The following is a 23515-nucleotide window of genomic DNA, read 5'->3' as shown; positions in this document are numbered from 1 at the left end:
GAACTGATGGCAAACATATCTGTTTCCCATGCACCAGAGCTGTAGAGGGCACCCATCTCTGGTTTTCGTGGTGAGAGAGTATTCTCTTTCCACATTAGCTGAGATTCCTGGGTGAAGAGACAGGAAACGGATGAAGATCGAGACAACATGTGTCTAGGGTGCACTCTTGCTCACACGTGTGTGATCATTAATAATTGGGGTTGGGAGGGACTGAGGCATACCACCCTCAGTGTAGTATATTATTATATAAGCCATTTTACGCAGTCATAGTTTAGAAGGAGGAAATCCTTGTTTCCCTTAGTAGGTAATAATAATTTCCTACCCAAAGTCCATCAATACCTGAAAATTGTTCTGCAGGGGAAAGAGGTTGGAAAGTAAAGTCTCCTAGAATTTGGAGCTATAATAAAACGTAACAGGATGGTGTTCGTGAACAAAGAAAAGATTTAAAATTGCAAGGAAAGAACTTCACTTAAATGACCATATTTCATGGAAGCATGTGTGGGCTGTTAAAACCTGTACATACACTACCTGCCTTCAAGACTTACTATAAAGCTATAATAACTAAGACAGCCTGCTATGGGCAAGAGAACAGACAAATAAACCAATGGAACAGAATAGAGAGCCTAGAAATAGACCCACACAAGCATACATAGTCGATTGATTTTTGACAAAGGAGCAAATGCAATTTAATGGGGGAAAAGATCATCTTTTCAATAAACAGTGCCAGAATTGGACATCCTCATGCAAAAAAAAAAAAAGTGAATCTCAACATAGATCTTGCACCTTTCACAAAAATTAACTCAAAGGGATCATATATCTAATAATAAAACTTGAAACTATAAATCATCTAGAAGATAACAGAGGGGAAAATCTATGTGACCTTAGGTTTGGCAGTGAACTTTTAGATTCAACACCAAAAGCTTGATCCATGAGAAAAAAAAAACAACAACAACAAACTGGTAAGTTGGACTTCACCAAATTTTAAACTTTTGCTCTGCAACACACATGGTTAAAAGGATGAAAAGACAAGCCACAAACTGGGAGAAAGTATTTGCAAAACACCTATCTAATAAAGGACTTCTATCCAAAGCATGCAATGAACTCTAAAAACGGAGCAGTAAGACAACAATCCACTTTTTAAACAGGCAAAATATCTGCACAGACACCTCTCCAAAGAAGATGTAGAGGTGGCGGATGAACATTTGAAAAAATGCTCCTCCTCATACGTCACTAAGGAATTGCAAGTTAAAATTAACCATGAGATACCAACGCACATTTTGGAATGACGAAAATCCAAACACTCACAAGAGCAAATGTCCGCAAGGATGTAGAGCAGCAAGAACTCTCATTGCTGGTGGGAACACAAAATGGTGCAGTCACTTTGGAACAGTTTGACAGGTTCTTACAAAGCTTAACGTAGTCTTACGATATGATCCAGAAATCCTTGGTATTTAACCAGAAGAGTTGAAAACTGTCCACTCAAAACCGGTATACTAATGTTTATAGCAGCTTTATCCATAGTTGGGAAAAGCTGGAAGCAACTAAGATGTCCTTTAATAGGGGAATGGATAAACAAACTGAGGTACAGCCATACAATGGAATATTATTCAGTGATAAACAATAAGTTAAGTTCTCAAGTCATGAAAGGACATGGAGGAAACTTAAATACTGCTAAGTGAACAAAGCCAATTGGAAAAGGCCACCTTTTTGCTATATGATTCCAACCATATGATTTTTCTGGAAAAGGCAAATCTATAGAGAGAGTAAATAATCAGTGGCTCTCAGAAATTTGAGGGAATCAGGAGGGATGAATAAATGGAACCCAGGGGATTTTTACGGTAATGAAACTATTCTGTATGATACTGGAATGGTGGATACCTAACATGAGGCATTTGTCAAAACCCATAGAGCTTACCACACAGAGTGGACCCTAATGTAAAATGCAGATGTTAGTTAATAATAGTGCATCCATATTGGTTCATTAATGGTAACAAATGTAGCACACTAATGTACTAATGCAAGATGTTAGTAATTGGGAAATGGTAAGCAGAGAAGGGATATGTGGAAACCCTCTGAACTTTCTGTTAAATTTTTTGTAAATCTAAAACCACTGTGAAAAAGTCTATAAATTAAAACAAAACAAAACTGTACCTTCCTACCCATTCCCTGCCCTTCAAATTTTTCCAAGTGAAAACGGATTCAAATGAAATACTGAAGGAGCAAGAAGGAACACAGAAGTCTTTCTGGATGTATTGGCTGTCTCTTCAGTAATGCCTGCACTCCCGACCTGGCTAAGTATTCAGGTGATTTGTCTTGCCTCTTCATTTGGACGGCATATTCTTTAAGGTATTTCATTAGGTATCTTGCATGTAGCAGATTCTTGACAGCTACTAGTTAAATCAACTTAATCTTATACCAGTTCTTCAAATTATTTTTGATATCTCAAGCCCAAAGATGATACATTAGCAAATACACTGCCATCCACATGGAAAGAATTAAGGCATAACATTATCCTGTTGGACTTAAATTCCCATGAGTTTTTACATGCCCTTCTTCAAATGAATTGTCCAGCCCAATTAAAGGATGTCCTTTTAATAATTCAGAAATAATGTTTTATATTGTGAAGTGACAGAAGAAAAGGAACTGGTCAATGTGACAAAAAAAACAAAGGGGATGGGGCGCCTGGGTGGCTCAGTCGGTTAAGCGTCTACCTTCAGCTCAGGTCATGATCCCAGGGTCCTGGGATCGAGTTCCACATCGGACTCCTTGCTCAGTGGGAAGCCTTGCTTCTCCCTCTGCCTGCCACTCCCCCTGCTTGAGCTCTCTCTCTCTCTCTCTGACAAACAAATAAATAAAATCTTTAAAAACAAAACAAAACAAAACACAACTGTAGAGGTCTTTAAACTCCCTGGGCTTCGATCCATAAAGAAAATAAATATTGATTATTTAACTAATTATAATGTTTATTTTGAAGAACAAGATAAAATGGTTTACTTGGTGTGGCAGGCTGAATAACGCCTCCCCTCCCCACCCCATCCCAAGATGTCCACATCCTAATCTCGGGAACCTGTGGATATGTTATTTTATAGGGCAAAAGGAACTTCACAGATAAGATTAAGTTAAAAATCTTGAGAGGGAAGATTATCTTGGGTTATCAGGGTAGGCCTGATGTGATTACAGGGTCCCTGTAAGAGGGAAGCAGGGGACTCAAGAGTCCAAGACAAGGGGGTGTGATTGATAGAGGCAGTGGGGGAGGAGGAGAGAGTTTTGAGGATTTTCCATGATGGCCTTGAAGATGGAAGACCGAGAGCCTCTCCCAAGGAATGTAGGAATTTCAAAGAACCCCAAGGAAGGTAGGCATCCTTCAGAAGCTAGTGAAGGCAAAGAAATAGATTCTCTCCAGTAGTGCCTACAAGGCCACAACCCTGCTGGTATATTGACTTTACACCAGTGACACTGATTTTAGACTCCTGACCTCCAGAACTATAAGATAATAAATTTTAGCCACTATTTCATGCTAAATTATTACAGCAGCCATAGGAAACTCATGCACCCAGGCAGAGACAATCCATCTTGTAATAGTTTTCATTCTGCAACAAGCTGATTTTAAATGAAGAAAACAACAATAAACAACAAACGGGTGTGTGTGTGTGTGTGTGTGTGTGCGCACATGAAAATACGTCCAGCCGACCCAGGGACTCCAGGAAATTGAAACGCTGCTGGGGAAAGACTAGTAGATATCCAGGATCTTGGATTCTACATTGGGAAACAACTCATGCCCAACTAAAAGGAGTTGATTTAGAATGATTGGACTTAGATTAAAATCAAGAAAAATGCAAATATTTGTGACTCTTTGTAGATCAGATTTTTAAAGGAAAATGCCAATTAGTGGAAGAATTAAATGTGGCTGAGATGTCCAATCCCATGAGCTGGAGACCAGGAGACCTTATTTGGCAGATGTCCCCTTTACACCGTAGTAAAGTCTTGATTTCCTTTCTGAATGATGAGAATGGACAAATGCAGCCTGTAGAAGGTGTTTTTTAAGGGAGCGCACTACTTTTTTTTTTTTTAAGATTTTATTTATTTGAGAGAGAGAGAGAGAACACAATCAGGCCGAGGGGCAGAGGGAGAGGGAGAAGCAGACTTCCAGCTGAGCAGGGAGCCCAACACCGGGCTCAATCCCAAGATCTGGGATCATGACCTGAGCTGAAAGTAGATGCTTAACCAACTGAGCCACCCAGGCACCCCAGGAGCTCGCTCCCTTAAGAAGCACCAGTTTCTTCTTCCAGTTGGAGACAAAAGAAATATACGTTGCCTCAAGTTCAATAGGTAGGAGAAAGGAGAGGAGCAGCAAGGGAAAGTTTAGGTGTGGAAACTATACTGGGAGGGTTAAACCAGATGTGTAATAGGAGCAATCAGGAACCTCAGAAGATGAAAGGACACATCTGACTCAGAAAAGGAATTGAAGGATCCAAGCGGGAGCCAGGCTGGGGTGAACCCAACACACTCATTCAGTTAGGGCCCTACCTCCAGGTGACAAGGTACTTCCAAACACCAGCAGACTTGGAACTAATTTTTTTGGTTCTGCTTTGCTTCACATATATTATGTGGCCACACCCTGAGAAGACACAGGTCATTGGTGAAGGGTTTTGCTGCAGAGGAGGGAGGCAGGAGAAGTTTGGATAGGAAAGCAGGATTCATTTTCAAAGAACAAACAGATAAAGGAGAGATCCTTCTAAACATTAAGAGCTTGATTTGCTGGTATTGATTTTCACAAGATAAAGTTAAACACATGAATAATTAATAAGACACATACTGTACATTTAGCTCATCAGAAAATTCTTTTTATGATAAAAATTAAAAAGGCGCATGTGGGTTAATCGTTTTTCCAAATACCATTTAGCACACCATTAAAGACAATGAGCATGCAAATGGTAGAGTTTGAATGTCAGAATCTTTGGAGTAATAAGGTATTTGGAGAAATGAGAACTCAAGGTGTGAAAGGAGAGTGACTTTGCTGAAGATTAACACAGTGAAATTATCTTACTTAATCTCCTTACTGATTATTTTTATAGTGAGTGGAATTGCCATTCAAAATGCCTCCCTGCTGATTATGTTTTAATTTTGCTTCATATAATTTTAAATACCATTTGGGAAGAGGAATTATGCAAGAGTTCACAATGATCTATATCTAAACTAGATCTAAAACAGGAATCTTTCATTTTTTATGCAACTGTCAATTGTCAAAATGCTGGTTTTTCTCTAGAAGCATTAGACCAGAGTGAAAGTGAATTTATTGCCAAGTTAGGAATGCCTGGATTCAACTGCAATAGCAAAAGGATTATGTGTGTAGAACATTATAATTTATCTGGCATACACGTGACGTGAACTAGTCCTTTATTGTATTTTGAGAAATTAGCTTTATTGAAGTACACTTTATATATAATAAAACTTACCAGTTTTAAGGGTACAATTCAATGAGCTTTGACAAATATACTCATGATATAGAACAATACTATCAACCCAAAAAATTCCTTTCTGGTCCCTTACAGTTAATCACCTCCCTCAGTCCCCTGGCAATTTTTTTCTGGAAAGGGCTAGAAAGTAAATAATTTAGGTTTGGCACTCCAAAGAGTTTCTATCACTACTCAAAAGCAGCCATAATACGTAAATGGCAATACATAAATGAGCACAGTTGTGTTCCAATAAAAAAATTTTTTAAACAATTTGCCTTTTTTTTTTTTTAAGATTTTATTTATTTGACAGAGAGAGAGATAGCGAGAGCAGGAACACAAGCAGGGGGAGTGGGAGAGGGAGAAGCAGGCTCCCTGCTGAGCAAGGAGCCCAATGCAGGGCTCTATCCCAGGACCCTGGGATCATGACCTGAGCCGAAGGCAGACGCTTAATGACTGAGCCACCCAGGCGCCCCTCCAATTAAAATTTTATTTACAAAATAGGCATCAGGCCAGATTTGGCACACAAGTGATAGTTTTCCAACCACTGATTTATAGTTAATAAGATTTTGAAAAATGTTGTTGATTATTTCTTAAATATGTTTTCAGTCCCTGTCTCCTTAGCCCTCCTACTGGGACTTCAGTTACACATATTTTAGATCATTTAATATTGTCCTGAAAGTCATTGATGCTTTATTCTTTTTTTGTTTTTAATATCTCCATACTGCCTGGATAGCTTCTACTGCTATGTCTTCAAAGTTGAGCTTTCCTGCTTTAATGTCACCCAATATGTTTTTCATTTCAGATGCTGTATTTTTCATCTCTTGACGTTCCATTAGGGTCTTTTTTACATTATCTATTTCTCTCCTCTTTATGATCTTGTTTTTCTCTCCTTTTTGAATATGTGGAACTGTATTTATAAGAGCTGCTAGTTGCATCATCTCCACTTTATGGGTCTATTTCTATTTCTACTGATTATGGGTCATATTCCATCTACTTGCATGTCTAGTAATTTTTTTTAAGATTTTATTTTTAAGTAATTTCTATACCCAGTGTGAAGCTTGAGTTTACAACCCTGAGATCAAGAGTCACACGCTCCACCGACTAAGCCAGCCAGGCGCCCCTCTAGTAATTTTTTCTTATTGGATACTAGATGTTGTGAATTTTATGTATTGATTGCAGGTTTTGTTGTATTCCTTTACATTCTGGTTCACAGTTAAAGTACTTGTACTCAGTTGGATTCTTTTGAGGTTTGCTTTCGATCCTTGTTGGTGTAGGTCTAGAACAGCCTTTAGTCTACAGCTAATTTTGCTTCACTACTAAGTTGACATCCTTCTGAGGATTCTATCCAATGCCTTGTGTTTTGTAAGACTTTTCCACTTGGATATTAGAGGCTCTGAGACTCTTCTGCCTTCTCCTTTCTGGTGGCTCTTTCCTTGGCTATATCCTCTCATGAATACTGAGCTCAACACTCAGCCAAAGACTTGAGAGGACACCTCTGCAGGTGTCCTGTGCTGTCTCCAGGCACAGCCCTCTCTTCTCTGGACTATGACCCACAAATTCCATCCACACTTTGACAATCCTAAACTCTGATCTTGGACTCTTCAACTTAGACTTCCAGGGCCCAGGTTCCTCCCTCCCTGCACTTAAGCCTGGAAACAATCTCCCCGTCATAACCTAGTGCAATTGTAGGGATTGCCTTCTTTTTCCCCTTCTCTCAAGGATCACAGTTATAACTGCAAGTTGTCCAAAATCTGAAAACCACTGTTTTATATATAATTTGTCCAGTTCTCTAATTGCTTAGGGCTGGAGTGTAAATCTCACCCTTTTTGCTCCATCATAACAGAAACTAGAATTCCCCTTGCATCTCTTTTTATCTTATCTTCTACTTCTTTCCCAGATTCCACACTGTGCTTGAGGTCTTGGTCTCTTTTTGCCCCTTGAATACACAAAACTCCCATTTGTCACACGCTCTATCTGAATGCTTTTTGTGCAGATTTTTGTTCACCACTGTCCACAGTTAGGTCTTAGTTCAAATGCTCAAATTTCTTTGGAGAGGACTTTTCTAAACACTTACACAATTGCAAAGTAACTCCCTACTGTTCCTGGCACTCACTCTATTTCCTTCATTGTACATATCACTCTCAAAACACCCTAGCTTACGTATTTGTTCACTAGTTTATTACTTGGGTCTCCCACCAAAATGGAAGCTTCATGATGGCAATCTCTTTGCTTCGCTATTTCCCTACCATAATCCCAGTTCCTAGACCAATACCTGCAACACAATAGAAGCTCAAAAAATATTAGTTAAGTTGATATATACAATACTGAGGACATCTCAACATTCTATGGCTTTCTATACAATAGCTGATGCCTCTGATCATTTGAAAAAAATTTATTTTTATATAAATTTTATTATATAATGTCCTAAAGTTCATAATAGAATTAACTGAATAGTGATATTGCAAGCAAATTCGGATGTTTATATTTAGGTGGAAGATCCGTCAAGGGCATCTCAAAAGCAATCTTGCCTTGGGTGACAGTTGGTAGCTGGACACTTTAGATTGCTTCTAATGTTTCTGTTTTTGTGAAGGCTGCTAGTAATCTTCATGTTGCTACATCCTGAGTTTCATGCTCAGTTCTCATCATACATGACTAACTAGCAGTTTTGGACATAGTTGACAACTTCCTTCTTTGTAAACGTGTTCTTTGCTTGACTCCAGTGATATAATGCCATGTTCTTTTGATTTTCCTCCTTCCTTGGCTACTTGGCTTACTCGGTTTCACCTTACTCCCTCTTCCCAACCTCTTAACGGTGAAGTGTCCCAGAGTTCAAATCCCTAGTCTTCTTCTCTTTACTATCAACTCCTCTGTCAGTTTGGGCCCACCCAAGTGATGAATATCACATCATAATTTAAATGAAAGAAGTTTAAAATAAGGAATTAGTAAGCCATTTTGGAAGACTAATTGTGAAGATTTCAAGAGAACTTTAAGGGGCAGCTTAGGCCAAGGGAGAGTGCTTGAAGAAGGACAGGCTTGGAAGGGGATTCAGCCATCACTGAAGAAGGTGAAACCGCAACCCACTGGAAGGAGGAGAAATTTGTTGGCCCATTGTCACTGGGCAAGTGGGAACAACCCTCTGGGATGCAGGTAAGCTGAGGCTGATAGGCACATGTGCATTGGGCGTTGGGTGTCTGTGTTGGGAAGGCCATGGGAAACAAATCCCCAGGTGTGGATGAGCAGGGGCTGATGACAGGATAACAGGAGATTGGTAGGACAAAGGAGATTGGGTGCACAGAGGGGACTGGGGCACCACTGCAGGCACTGCTGGAACCGGGAGCTGGAAGGACCTGGCTCTGCTGGGACCTAGTACCCCTCTATGCCAGACTCAGCCCAGATGGCTGGACTGCTGTATGGGAGGGTAGTCGTGACTCCCAGCATGTGTGCAGGGGGGCGGGTAGGCTGAGGAGAGAAGTGAGGGAGCAGTGGTCTGTGCTGTGGTACAGGCCCACACTGTCTGGGGGTTGCAGCCAAATTGCCACAACTGGGTCAAGGGCTTAAGAAAGCACTGGGGCGGGGTGGGGCAGCCAAATGCTGGGGAGAGCTAGACCGTGGGATACCAAGGGCTGGGAAAACCATGCAAGTGGATGAAAAAACCCAAAAAGTGCCCGCCCCCAACCTGGTGGGTGAATACCAGACCCAAGACAGGAAACCATTCCTCTTGCGATGCCTCATCAGTACCTTCTACTGGCAAAGCCTAACACTGTGTCACCTGGCAAAGGAAAACTATTAAAGGACTCAGATCTGCTGGCACAGATGGAAGGGTGTGCTGATAACTGACCACATCCTTGGGGAGTTCCTCCAGTCTAACAGCTATAAATACCATCTACATACTGACAACCCTGGAATTTGTATTTCCAGCCCACACCCATGCCCTAAAACCTTGACGTATAGATCCAGCTCCTACTTGATGTCCACACTTGGTTGTCTACTAGACACCAAAACTGAACAGGCTCTAAACTGACCACAGCTCACCCCTTCCTCAAAATGAAATGACCAATGTTGCTGTGAACCTAAAACTGCCCTAAAAAATGACTATTAAAAAAAATAAAGTAAGTCAAAAACCAGAAGAAAGAAAGAGAGGGGAAGGGAAAACCACCTCAGTCCCCTTTACCCCAATGACCCAGAGCCTTGGTGACATCTCTTTCTCTCAGAGCCCACATTCTATTCCTCAGATTCTATGTATGAAATACATGCAGCATCTAATCACTTGTCAGCACAGCCATGCCCACCACCTGGGTCCAACATCTCACTGTCTTCACCTTGTGACTGTTGCAACAGCCATGAAACACAGCGGCTAGAGTGATCTTTCTACAGCCTGAGTGAGACTTGTGTCCCGGCCCTGCTGACACCCCTGCAACCGTTCTCCAATCCCCTCCAGTAAAAGCCTCTCCAGGTTCCTGCCCCCTTGTACCCCCAACATCTCCTACTTCTCTCTCCCTCCACCACCCTGCCCCAGTGATGTCAGCCTCCTCCCTGTTGCTTGAACACTCTAGGCAGGTCTTTGAACGCCCTACTTCTCTGCCTGGAACTTTCTTCCCTGACAGTGGCATGGCTTGCTTGCTCCTTCACTTCCTTCAGGGCGTATCTAGCTCAAATGTAACCTTCTGAAGAAGGCCTGTGCTGATCCTCCTATTTAGAATTACAGTGTGACCTTCCCTCCACCATGGCACTCCTCATGTCCTTGAGCTGCTTTACTTTTCCTCACAGCCCGTACATTCTGCACATTATAAAATTTATCATAATTGGCAATTCTGCCCAATGTATTCCTCTTTAGGGCAAAGCCTTTTGTCTGTTTTGTTCACTGCTGAGTCTCCAGTGCCTAAAACTCTACCTGGCACATAGAAGATGTATAGATAAATACATATGAAAATACATATTAAATATGGCTAAATATTTAAAGATACCTAATAAATGGTTATACAAATGAATTCTATGAAAAAATTGTCATTCAATATAGTGTAAACATATTTCATGACATTCACATTCTTTAAATGTAGTAGGTTATGCATGATACACTATATAACAGAGGGGGAATGTTCATTTTGTAACAACATCCCAATTCCACCTGGGGATTAATGGGACATCCTACCACTACTACCAGTAACTTCTGAAAAGATGTGTATTTTACAAATTGCTTGCACACATTCTGTCTTGAGTGAATTAAAGAATGAATTAGAACTCTTTGTGGGATTTAGTCTTATCACCCTATCCTCCATGGTCCCTTTTCAATGTCTTCACTCCTTTTTAAAGAGGTTTTCTTATTAAATCTGGAATGAAATTTGAAGAATTAGAACTCAGGATAGAAGGCAATTTCACACACCATTACACGTCATTACCCTGGAGGTTGGATTTCCCCTACACTTCAGAACCCAAACCCAAATTCCCTCCCAACATCTAGGCAAACTTTCACAAAGCCAGGCCCTCTCCTCCTCCCCGCCTCTTGTTTTAGCCTCATTCACTCCTAGACAGCAACTGTGCTCTGCAGTTCTTTTGTTTCTTCTCTAGTACAGGGGAAGCAAGGGGGCTGTCAGAGGTGGGCACCCCAAAAAAGGAGGCAACTACAGCCAGACTGGGAGGGAAGCCGGACGACCCAAAAGGCACAGAACTTGAACTATTGCAATTGATGCCCATGGGCTCAGAATCGTTAGAGACAGATCAGGTTACATATGCACCCACCTCTTTTCAAAAAGCTGTGGACATGTGTATCAGTTGCAGAAAGCTGACATCTGAAATTATAAAAAGAATATAAATTATTCTGGTAAATCTCTGGTTGCACTAAATATCACGTTTTTGTATATAGGTAGACATCTTTATATGTTTATCTGTTTCTAGTACAGTTTTTTTTTTTTTTACCAAAGAGGGGAGTTATTTACATTGTTATGTCTGACAATGACACACTTTACCATGGGGAATTAACTTACAAATATTTTATTTCTTAGTCAACAAATTTCCTAAAGAGTACCATCTATGTAGGCTTGCATGTACCTGTACATTTTTTGCCTAACATAGAATTTTATTAATATTTGATAATACAGTAGTGAAATAAAACAAGTTTAACTCATTATTTTATTAAGTGGTTTCCCATTAAACTATATATCTAGTAATTTAGAACAGAAATTATCAATCTACATATCAGCTATGTACTACTCCAAAGATCTAATGTCACTCATCATGCATACACAACTGTGCACACCCATGTGCGCACATACACCCGTATCCATATGCACACATACATGTGCAGATCATTTGCACAAAACTGGATTTTACCAATTAGATTGGATTGTAACTGTTTTAGTAAACTCGCTTTTTGGTCATATTGATTGCAAAAAATAAGTAGGAAAAATGGGCCTTTTAAGGAAGGGCCGCAGGAAGTTTGTAATTTAGATAAGCACTATATCTTAAGAAGTTACACTAGCTCAAAGGAGAGGGAAGAATAGTATGAACTAGTTTGGTTTATAAATGCAAGTTTCTAGACCATAAATTCAGTTGATTAGAGCATGATATATTTAATAAGGCTAATGCAACAACTTGGGTTAATATGCAGGACTATTAACTCTACAGAAGGGGGTATGCTGTTGTTATTAGGGGGTTGGAATGAAGTTAGCATTTGAGAACTAAGTAATAGGCAGGTAAGAGTTGTTACAGTGACAGCAGGCTACCAGGGGCTCCTTTGGTAAATTCAAGCTCCAAATCTTCTAAGAGAAGCTACAGAGGCAAAATCTCCCTCAGGAGCAGTAATGCTGTTTGTCATCCAGATCTACCACTGGATTCATAGTTGAGGCCAATGGAGAATAAAAGTTACAAAGACAAGTGAACATTGATAGCCTGTGTATCCACACTTGGGTTGAAGCAGCAATAATTGTGGTCAGGGTCACGAGCAAAACTGCAATAGTGAGGAATCTCCAAAGTACACCTTCAGGGACCAAAGTACAAGCTGGAAGGGGGCCCTCTCTGTTTTATCAACCTTGAGAATGTGGTTTGCCTGGGGAGGAGCTTGTGGATTTCCTTATACACTTAGATCTTACTTACTCTACACACCAATCTGATGGGAGTGATTTTTAGGAGGCTCAACTTTGTTTTCAAGAACGAGAAAAACAATTAAAAACATGTATTTTCCTAAATTACTGGTACAAGAAGAGAACATGGATGATTCTATAAAGCTCATTACTAAGAAATAATCTGAAAGTCAGATTTGGGTATTAGGGAATTGGGAGTATCATGTTCTTAAGGGAGTCCGCTCATGTCAGATTAAGTGGATGAGCGTCAAACAAGACTAAATTTCACTGGAAACACTTCACACCATTTGGATCACACTGATAATAGCCGCGACTATGGCTTATACTTTATGATCTCACAAAGTTGGCCGCACAAACATACCAATTTTTGTTACCCAGATCTCACTAAACTGCTTCACAACCAGTGGTTCTTAGACTAGGCGCATAAAGGTACTGATTTGAACACTTGGGTTTCTGGATTCATTTTCTCCCTGTGGGGAACGCCTGATGAAAACTCGAAGATGACAGCTTGCTCTTTGACTATGAGGGCAAGATTATGGACTCATCCTTTCCCTCCCATTTAAGAGGATCCACTAATGACGATTGGTGGGTTGTGATTAATACTGTTGTCTGTGACCGTGACTAACTGGCCCACTTTGGAATTAAAACTCTTGACTAGATCAAAATGTTGCCTTAACCAGCTGCAGTGTAGTAAGTACGTGTAAGGGGTTAAAGAGAATCTCACAACTTGCATATCAAATGAACGTTCTCTTCTTAGTCAAATCAGGAATTTATATGCTTTAATACCTATAATCAGAAGCAATGGTTCCCAAATTTAGCTGAACAAAAGAATCACCTCAGACCTACTAAGTCAAAACCTACAAGAGGCATTAGTTTTGTTTTAAAGCTTCCCTAGAAAATCCTGGTGTGCAGTTAGGTTTAAAAACCCCAGTGCACTTGATGTTCCGCTTTTGGAACAGTTTTTCAAAATTCTGTAGTACGCTTGTATAACCTTAATGCTACAACCCTTCGTTTCTTCGAGAATGGATTGTATTATTTTTTAATTAGCTCAAGTCAGTTCAGTGAATATGGATGCCTTGTTACAAATTTGGATAATACCAATTTTGGTTAAAAAAATCGTTAAGAATACTTAGGAGTATTGCAAACTGGGTTTGCAGGTGAACATTACAGAACGTGATGAACGTAGCGTGCATAGGTTTTCATAACCTTGGAAGCCACTCCCCTCCCTGTTCCTTCTTCATTTAGATGTGTTAGTTACAATAGGTTTTCGACAGACTATTTTATAGTTACATACACTGGTTGCCTATTGCTTTAGCTACACTGGAACAAAATGCAGATTCTGTCCTTTCCCCCACTGGATTCCAAGCCCTTCGGGTAAGTTTTCTGTCTCTTTTGGCCTACAAACCCATTCCATTTAAAAAGTGGTCTAGTGGTTATTTTTTAATACAGAGGACAGCATCAGTATAGGAAATAAAAGTTAGGATTAATTCTACAGATTAATTCTACAGATATTGATATCGGACATCAGTTATATAAAGTTATATAAACTTATTGTAAACACAATAATTTGAATATACTATATATACCAATACACACAGCTAGTATTAAATTTTCTCTTGTGCACAATCTGTAAGTTTCACGATATCAAATTCTCCAAGGAATACTAATAAATCAACACAAACTTCCATCAAAATACACACACACACAAATCTACTTTCAGATTCAAATTCAATTTATAAAATTCTATCCAGAGTTTACCAAATCAATCAGTTACTAGAGACACATTAACACTCATTAAAAGCATAGGTTTTGGAATCAGACAGATTTGGGCCCAAATCCCCACACCCTATTAACTATTCGTGGGCTCTTGAATGAGTTTTTATATCATTAAGTCTGAGTTTTTTCATAGGCTGTTGTGAAAGTCATGAGGGCTTTAAAATCAGCATTAAATATCATCTGAACAACTGGGTGGTTGGTCTACATTTTCCACTTTTTACCTAGTTGAAAACCAAAGACCAAATCATTTCCATTTATGAAAGTAAAAAACATAATGCTTTTACCATATTGTCATACCTCCAATAATGCAGTACACTTTAATTTCTGAAGTCGAATTCCTTTAAAACTTTCTGCTAAGACACTTGGTGATCAAGAAGTGCATTCATCTGAGACTTCCAGAGTGCTTACACCCACCACATGCCAGACATTGTGCTGAGGCATTGAAGAAGCACAACTGCAGAAAAAATTTTGAGACTTCGAACTTTAATTTTCCCACACTGCAAGAATTCTTAATAGTTTTATGTATTTGAACAGTACTTTGTTATCCAACTATTCAGATTTGACAATTTGTTACTAAAAAATATGCAAGATTATTTTGAGCTCCTCCCATAGAATTACAAGGCCACGTTTGCATGATTCATTGGAGGTTCAATTTAGGCCCTAATACGAGGGTCAAACACTTAAAAGTGACACAATTGCAAATTTGCTATTTCTAAAATTCGTCAAGGACTTTTCAAGACTTCCTAGCTGTTCACGTTCTCCTGAGAGCTAGCTTCGTGATCCATCTCTGCATTGTCCCATTAAGTTCACTGTCACTCTTCCGTCTCCTCTCACTTCTGGCTAGATAACGGATTTGGTACAAGGAAGGCACGCGATGGAGAAAACGTCTTTTAGAATTTAAGATCTGAATTTAAGTTCAATTTAAGCATCTATCCATGCAACCCATTAAAGTATGTAAAACTTTCACTAAGATTCCAGAAGAGCAGGCATTACCTCCCGTTTCCCTTCCTACCCAAAACTGATGATCAGTTAAGATGAAATATCTCAAGTTCCATACTGAAATGCCTTATTATCTTTTAGTTTGTAAGAGTAATTCTGCTAGGGGCGCCTGGGTGGCTCAGTTGGTTAAGCCACTGCCTTCGGCTCAGGTCATGATCCTGGAGTCCCTGGATCGAGTCCCACATCAGGCTCCCTGCTTGGCAGGAGTCTGCTTCTCACTGACCCTCCCCCCTCTCATGTGTTCTCATTCTCTCTCAAATAAATAAAATCTTAAAAAAAAAATAATTCTAAAAAAAAAAAAATTCTGCTATGTCCTCTCTCCTTCCTGTGAATGAGGTATGGAGTAAAATAATGAATTTGTAAACAGAAAGTCATGTCAAGCGACACTGTGGAACATAGGCTCAGGAGTCAAGATTATCAAACCTAGGTCCAACTTGTCCGCTCTGCCATTTTCTAGCAATACCCTTAGGCAACACCGACATAAGGATTCCCATCTTACAGAGCTCATGTTGACGACTAAGTTAAATAATGCACACGACACACTCAGAACAGTGTCTGGCATGTGGTAGTAAGGACTTAAATGTTATTAACTGTTTAACACTTCTAATTATTCCTGCTTTGGGGAATAGAAATAATTCATAATAATTCTAACCTGAAATGTTTTAACATTCATATCCATAGAGTACAAAATACCTACTGACTACAATGCACCATATAGCAAAATATATGATCTTCAATTTTCATATAAGTTTTCCTTCCCAAATGGAGACAATCTAACAGTAAATATCAGATAGCTTATATAAAATTAGGCTATAAAACGAGACAAGTTACAGTAGATCGGCAAAAGTAAAACCCTGAATTTACTCAGTTATTCAAAATAAGTATCTAAAACTGTTAACAAAAATAGCATCATCTGGATTTAACATTTTGAAATTATTTTCCAAATTGAGGAACTAAATAGTATTTAGAAGCCCGAGATGATGCCAATGTACTAGTTTTCTGGGGATGTAGGCATAATCTTAAGATCACTTACTGGCTGTCTCCTTCTAAAGCCCTTCTTGATACCTTACATACACACTGGGGGAATGGAACAACGATGCTTTACTAGAACAAGGATTCTTACCGAGAAGGTCTATCAGCATCCTGGGGTTTTGGGAGTGGTACATGTCTAGGTATACAATGCTACACAAGTGATTCTAATACAGCCTTTAGAGAGACATGCAACCCTTCCCCATCCCCTTTTAAAATTCACTGACATAAAGAATCCTTGTATTCACAACCACATTTTATTTTGTGAGGCTGTGTTCCCTAATTGCAATGAATTTTCAATCTTTAAATAATATAACTATATAACAATTCAAAATAAAACACTGTCCTGGATTTGAAAATGATAGCAGAGAATTACAACTTAACAAGTGAACAAAGATTACATCATGTTTGCAGTTAGAAAACTATGTGTCCACCCTCAAAATTCTTCAAGTAAGTCATCAAAATTTATTCACATCAACAGGATTAAATGATTAGGATGTATTATTCTTTGAAATTAAGACATTAAAAAACTGAGATAAACAGCACGAATGACCTCTTGCTGAAAAGAAAGCGATGTCAACATGTACCATTATGAGCTTTGTGAGCTACAATAATACTTAAAAAGAGCTAAAACATATAACTGTGTTAGGTGACCCAGTTTTGTTTTTCAATGCAGTATCATTCTCTGGCCATTCAACTCAACTGCAGTTCAGAAATGTGTTTCAATATATGTATAAGCACTTGGAAGCATAAGTATGAAACCTGTGCCTCCAAACTAAGAAGCGTCTCCAAGCTCTGGATCTAGATTTGATTTGTACAACCACACTTGAGACAAAACATAAATTTAACTTTACTTTTAGTGGTTTAAAGTAGCACTTAAATTTGCGTTTACTGAGATTTCATGAAATTTTTACACCTTTCATGTTTATTAACTCGACAATCTGAGTTGTTCTATTTCCCAAGGTGTCATAATTATTTAATTGGGGATTGAGAGCAACACAACTGTGCCACCTAAAGTACCAGTATCTTCCCGTAGACAAACACCCTCCCATTACAGAAATCCCAATTATGTAAAAATCAGAGAGTGGAACCCTTCGGCTTTCTATTCTACACCTGCCCTACTAGCGCTCAAGTATGGTAAGAGTATCCTGAGAGTAATGTTCATGATAGTTTTCACCTGCATCTTAAATTGCATCACGTCAAAGTGGAAAATGTGGAGATTAAGAGCGTAAGGCTTATAATTCTACAGTAGAAATGGAGACAAAATTAAATGCAGTAGGAGCCTATCTGCCAAGTCTAAGAGGAAAATTATAACCCAAGAGACGCACGGGGGGAAATATTGATGTGGTTTTTAATCCATATTAGAATTCAGTTGTAACTTGACCATAAATTTAAACAGAAACCATCTTCTGAGACATACATTCTAATATATGTATCAACAGGACTGATAATCAACCAAGAGTTGGTTATTCCAACTCATTAGTAACACTTCACTTTTCTATCCAACATAAACCTATAGTGGTTTGCCCCAATTACATGGCTGAAACACTGTCTTATGAAACAAAATTAAATAAAATTGAAGATAAAAATACCCTGAAGTTAAAGCAAACTATAATCCTTGGTGGATCAATCATGTAAAACACATTGGTGAAAGTTGGAAGCACAGGATAACTGACATGAATCTTCAGCACAAAGTACTTCTTTGAACACATGAAACGGTGAGTCTTTGGAGGACAACAGCTAAATACCCAAGAATCATCAGGTTTGAAAAATATTGCTTAATCACTTCCCAAAACACAGCTGCAAGAACTGAAGATCTCGTTAAAAAATATCAAGGTAATCATATTTATTGCATCTTTAGAATGCATTTCAAACAGAAAATTAACAGTGCACCCCAGCTTCACCAAAATATATATTTAAGAGAGGGGCAACCTAAGATATTTATAAACAAAGTATCAGCTGTATGTGCTTTTCAAAGGGTCTGAATTAAATACAACCAGCTGCCAACTTTGTGCTCTGACATACTTGAATTAGTGGGTGTGTGTATACTAAATCATTTATTTTTGTCTACAATAAATGAAATAAAAACACTGCCCTATACAATCCACTATTAGCAGTGAGTACAACAGCAAAAAATTATTGTACAATTTATACATACTAAAATATTTTCTCTCTCTAGAGATAACGTAGAACAAAACCTAATCATTAGGACTTAATTTGGGAAATCTCGAAATACAATAGGGGAAAACCAAATCAGGGAGTGTATAGAGCCCAAAATAAAGGTTCCTGGTCATAAGGCTAGAAGATTAGTAAGTGCAAGTGGTAGAATAAAGCATGCTCAAATGTATGCTTGGGTCTTTGTATATTTATCAAACCTTTAAATTAAACAAGACTAGCTAAAGAAGTGTCTTAAGCAGAGCAAGATAACTGGGAACTGTCATTTCTTTTACCATTTTTGTTACCCAACTTATACAATGCGCAAAGTGCTAAGCAACACTACAAAAACACATTTACATCAACACTGAAGACCTGGGGAAATGAAATCCAACAATTTTATTTTAATGAGCTGTATTTTCTAAATTTTTGTTTTATTTTTTCCTGTTTTCATACAGTATTGAAAACAAAACGCGGCACATTCACATTTTCCCGAGGAACTGTAAAGATGATCTCTACAGGGATAAACGTTGTAAAGCCTGAAGCTCAATCAATTGATGTTGAAAACTCTCAAAGGGAGTAAAGGCTTGATCTGAATGGCCTAGAACATGTATTGTAATTTAATAGAAGAGATGGTCGTCTTAATATTTAATGATTTAAAAGAACTTCTCAGTCCATGCGGAAGAGTACAGTCCAAGAATAAATCAAATTTCTGAACGCATTTTATGCTACATATGTGTATACTTTGCGATCCTCAGGTGTTCGTGCCAAATATTCTCTCTCAATAAGTCCTTCAATACGTTTCTTAATAACAACTGGACTTGGTAAGAATCGAGCCTTCAACTGCTGAGTTACCTAAAAGAGAAAGTAAAAAAACTAATTCCTACCAGAAAATTTTTTAAATGTGTAACATTTCCATATAAACACACAAAAATTCTTATCTTTGAAAAGAACTGACGTGTCATTTTAAGATTGAGCTCAAACTCTAGTCATCTGATTACCAAACTAATTAACTTTAAAATTAAAAAAGGTTTTATTTGAAAATGTAATATACATTTTCTACATGGGTTAGAACATGCCTCCTTCACATGAGAATATGGGTGCTGAATTGGGTTAGTAGTTGAATTAATTGGAATATATTAGCATGAATATTCATTCATGCAAATTATGGTTTAACCATTTTGATGGTCTAAATCTACTAACTTCTGGGTTACTCTCCCAATTCATAGAATTTAGGAAGCATAATGTATTTAAAAGCACAGACTCTTGGGGCGCCTGGGTGACTCAGTCGGTTGAGAGACTGCCTGCAGCTCAGGTCAGGATCCTGGAGTTCCAAGATCAGGTCCCAAATCAGTCTCCCTGCTCAGCGGAGAGTCTGCTTCTCCCTCTGACCCTCCTCCCTCTCATGTGCTCTCTCTCAAATAAATAAATAAAATCTTAAAATAAAAAGAGCACAGACTCCGGACCCCAGAGTACCTAGACTCAAATCCCAGCTCTCCCATTTACAAGTACTGGGCCCCTGGGAAAGTAAATGAATGTCATCAAGTCACTGCATATGCTAAATGAATTAATGATGCTGCCTGGTCCTGGTAAAAGTGCCACTGCTGTCATTCTTTCCTCCAGCTGCTGTCAGGATGCTAGGTACTGTGATATTGGTAAAAATAAAATGTAACTACAGCGGCAGCAAAGTCTGACTGTGCTCTGTGTATCAGTCCCTCTGTATATATTAATTTATTTATGTTCTTAATCCTGCGAAATAGGTTGTTTCCTTTTACAAATGAGGAAAATAGCCAGACAGGAAGACTGATGTGCACTAAAAGTAAACACAGCCAGCAGTCAGAGATGAGAATCTAAACCTTTCTGCCCCCAAAGTTCATGCTCTCCCCACTGATCCGCCCTTGCCTCTCTTGCAGAACACCCGTCCATCCACAAGCCAGTTTTCCTTTTACTCCTGTTGGAGTTCACTTCCCAAGGCCACAATGGATTGACAATTCTTTGAAATCTGAACTTCAGTACTTCTGCCTCCAGCTACAATCTATCTCCCTTCTAGTATTATCGCTCCAGTATCAACAAACTTGTTCTCAACCCAGGTGAGATCTCTCATCCTCTGACCCTTCTTCTAAGCTACTAACAACTTCTTTTGACCTTACGTCCTTGGTGGGGTCCAGACTGCATGCAAGATCACTTTTAGCTACACTCTCAACAGTACCCTCAACTCCCAGATTCCTTTGGTTCTCTTCAACGAACATCTGGCTCCACATTTACTACATCATTCAAAATCTACTACACAGTTCCTTGCTGAGTAAAGTTGTCGTTTTTACACCTTTGGGGCAGACGAGGAGACCCCACAGGCCAAACACAGCCCCGCAGCCTATTCTGTAAATCCTTAACTGGAACACAGCCACACTCCTTTGTTATCGGTGGCTGCTTTCACACTGCAACTGGCCATTAAAAAAAAGTCTGCCAATCTCTGGCATACACTGATAACACAAATTTAATGTGTTCGAGTTCAGCAAGTTCCTGAGCACCACCACCTCACATCCTGTTTCGGTCTGCAATTCCTCACACTCCCATCACCTTGCACACAGACATTTATTCACACTTGTACCCACCCTTGTTTAGTGCACCCCCTGCACCCTGCCCTGGGCTCTCGAGAGAGGCACAGTCAGCACGACCTCTGTCAGCACGTCTACCACCCACCCGTGTTCCCACACAGTCCTCTCAGCTGTCGAGTCCTCTCACCCCATTTTCTTCAAGTATTCCTTCTTTATTCCTAGGATATAAACATGCTGAGTATCTTCCCATCAGAAAAACAAAATCCAGGACACCTCAACTTAACACTCAGTCCCGAAGGACAAGGCCCTCTCTTGGTGCTTTCAGCTCCACTTCCTTCTCGAGGCACTGCTGTCATTGTCACTCTACCAGAGCCATGAAAATGGCTGGGAAAAGTAATGAGTTACCTAATTGCCAACAGGTCGTGAGTTTTGCAATGACTGACCAACCCCTCACATAATTCTCTTCCTCTGCCATTTGATGTCAAGTCAGCTTGTACAGGATACCACTAATGCAGAACACAGCAGCACGCTGCCCCTCCCTCCCTCCACTCAGCCTCCAAGCCAGAAACCTACGGGTCCTTGACTCCCCTGTGTCCCATGGCCAGTCAGTAAGTCCTGCCCATTCGACTTCCCATTCGTCTTCACTTAGCTCTCTATCCTCTACCAATACTTTATTCAGCCCTCATCATTTCTTACCTATTTCAATGGCAACACTTATTTTTAGAAATAAAGGTAGCTTGTTTAACACAAAAATATTAAGTAGCAGGGAAAATTTTTGTTCTTCATGTGGCATTATTCTATTATTTTTTATTACAAATATATTAGTTCTTAAAGTGTGCACATATTTGGATGTCCTGCCGTGTTTAATTATCAAGTAAGTGCCATACTTTGAACAGTAAGTGTTACCTGACCCTGGTTTCCTGATTTTAAAATTATATCTTAAACACCTTGAATATAGTGATTTCCTAAATTTGAACTGTTAATATTATTTTGCTTTTCCTACATTAATCTAGTCTTGAAGCACTCTCACCTCTGCTACTAATACATTGTGCTGCATCTTCTTTCTGGATTTCATTATCCGCACGATAGCAGCTTCGATCTCATGTTTTCTGTCGTCATCCACTTTCTGCCTCGTTTCTTTCCTTTCTGGGTCAGATTCACCTTGTTTGGCAGCAACTAAAAGAAAAAGACACTTACCATGTAATTACCACGCAATTTATAAACAAACAATTTAGTATTATCCACATAGAAAAACCAATTTCAACCTGAGTATACACACAGATTTATTAATTCAAGTAAACATTCAAAAGGTGCCTAACTCAACATTTATTTTAACAAATATTTAAATAATTAACAATCATGGATCTAAACATCTTGCAATTCTAACTTATTCCTTTTAAATATTAGGGATTTAATTTTATAGAGATAATAAAGCCCATTTTGTTTTTATAAAATACAAGGATTCCTCTCCTGGAAGAAAAATGGTAGCTGGATATATTTAGTAGTAAAATTACCAGTAGATAATTTTCATTACAGGGCCAACTAGTATTTTACTAACATCACGCTAAGATATTTTAAGAGGAGGATAGAATTATGTGTTGCCAAGATGTAGTTAGCTCAATAAACAGAAAGTACCACCGGGATGTCAGTTAAAGGAGCAAGTAATTTATTTGTACCTGTCACAGACTACCTAAAAATTTATCATATATCTTATTATTTTCGGTCACAATCTCATCATCACTAATGCACACTCTATTCCAACCTTTTGGAGAAGAGAAGTCTTATTCTGTTGTTCCCTACCGTCTTCAAGGCAATTGCTCAGGGAATAAATATAGAAGTCCCTTTCTCTTACAACTCTGCTCTAATTGAAGTAACAAAGAAAAATGGCAACTGATTTTTCATTTATTTGGTCATCAATGAGAGACAGAGATGAAATTTCTGGAGGCAGAAACTGGAAAACTACAAAGAAGCACATTAAGACATTGCCGCTTACGCACGGACACACCCACAAGAAAGCAGACTGTACAATTTAGTAGAACATCATTCTGGTGTGCATATCCATTCAGCTGTTTCTAATTAGAACCCCTTGGTTAAGAATTCTATTTTCAGTATCTTTTCCCAAATTAAAGATAATCAAGATCTTAACAAAAAAGAGTAAAATTAGATTAAGATGACCTACTAAAGAAGAATAATGCTTTTCCTCAAAAAAGTCAATGTCATTAAAAAAAGGGGGGGGTACTGGATTAAAGTAAATAGAAACTAAAAAGACATAAAAATCAATGTAACGGGGAAACCATGATTGAATCCTGGATTTAAAAAGGTATGAAAGACTTTTTTTTTAAAGATTTATTTATCTTAAAGAGAGAGCGAGAGTGTGAGCGAGTAGGGCGGCGGGGAGGGAGAAGAGAGAATCTCAAGCAGACTCCCCACTGAGAGCAGAGCCCAACTCAGGGCCTGATCCCATGACCAT

General features: G+C 38.9%; 1 protein-coding gene across 1 annotated transcript in view; it reads right to left on the bottom strand.

Annotated features, from left to right (window-relative positions):
• Nucleotides 1-18866: 18866 nt before the first annotated feature.
• Nucleotides 18867-23515, bottom strand: part of CUL3 (cullin 3) — an 89708-nt gene continuing 85059 nt past the window's right edge. The window contains exons 15-16 of the mRNA XM_025890710.2: nt 22076-22221; nt 18867-19345 (exon numbers count right to left, since the gene is read on the bottom strand). Of these exons, the coding sequence (XP_025746495.1) occupies nt 19214-19345; nt 22076-22221 (278 nt within the window). The 3' untranslated portion in view covers nt 18867-19213. The remainder of the gene's footprint in view (nt 19346-22075; nt 22222-23515) is intronic.

This window comes from Callorhinus ursinus, unplaced genomic scaffold (assembly GCF_003265705.2).
Source record: "Callorhinus ursinus isolate GAN/ISIS: 27379988/994484 unplaced genomic scaffold, GSC_fseal_2.0 scaffold2, whole genome shotgun sequence".
In the NCBI taxonomy this organism is placed as follows: Eukaryota; Metazoa; Chordata; class Mammalia; order Carnivora; family Otariidae; genus Callorhinus; species Callorhinus ursinus.
The sequence above is the reverse complement of the archived record's forward strand: the minus strand, read 5'-3'. Positions and strand labels throughout refer to the sequence as shown.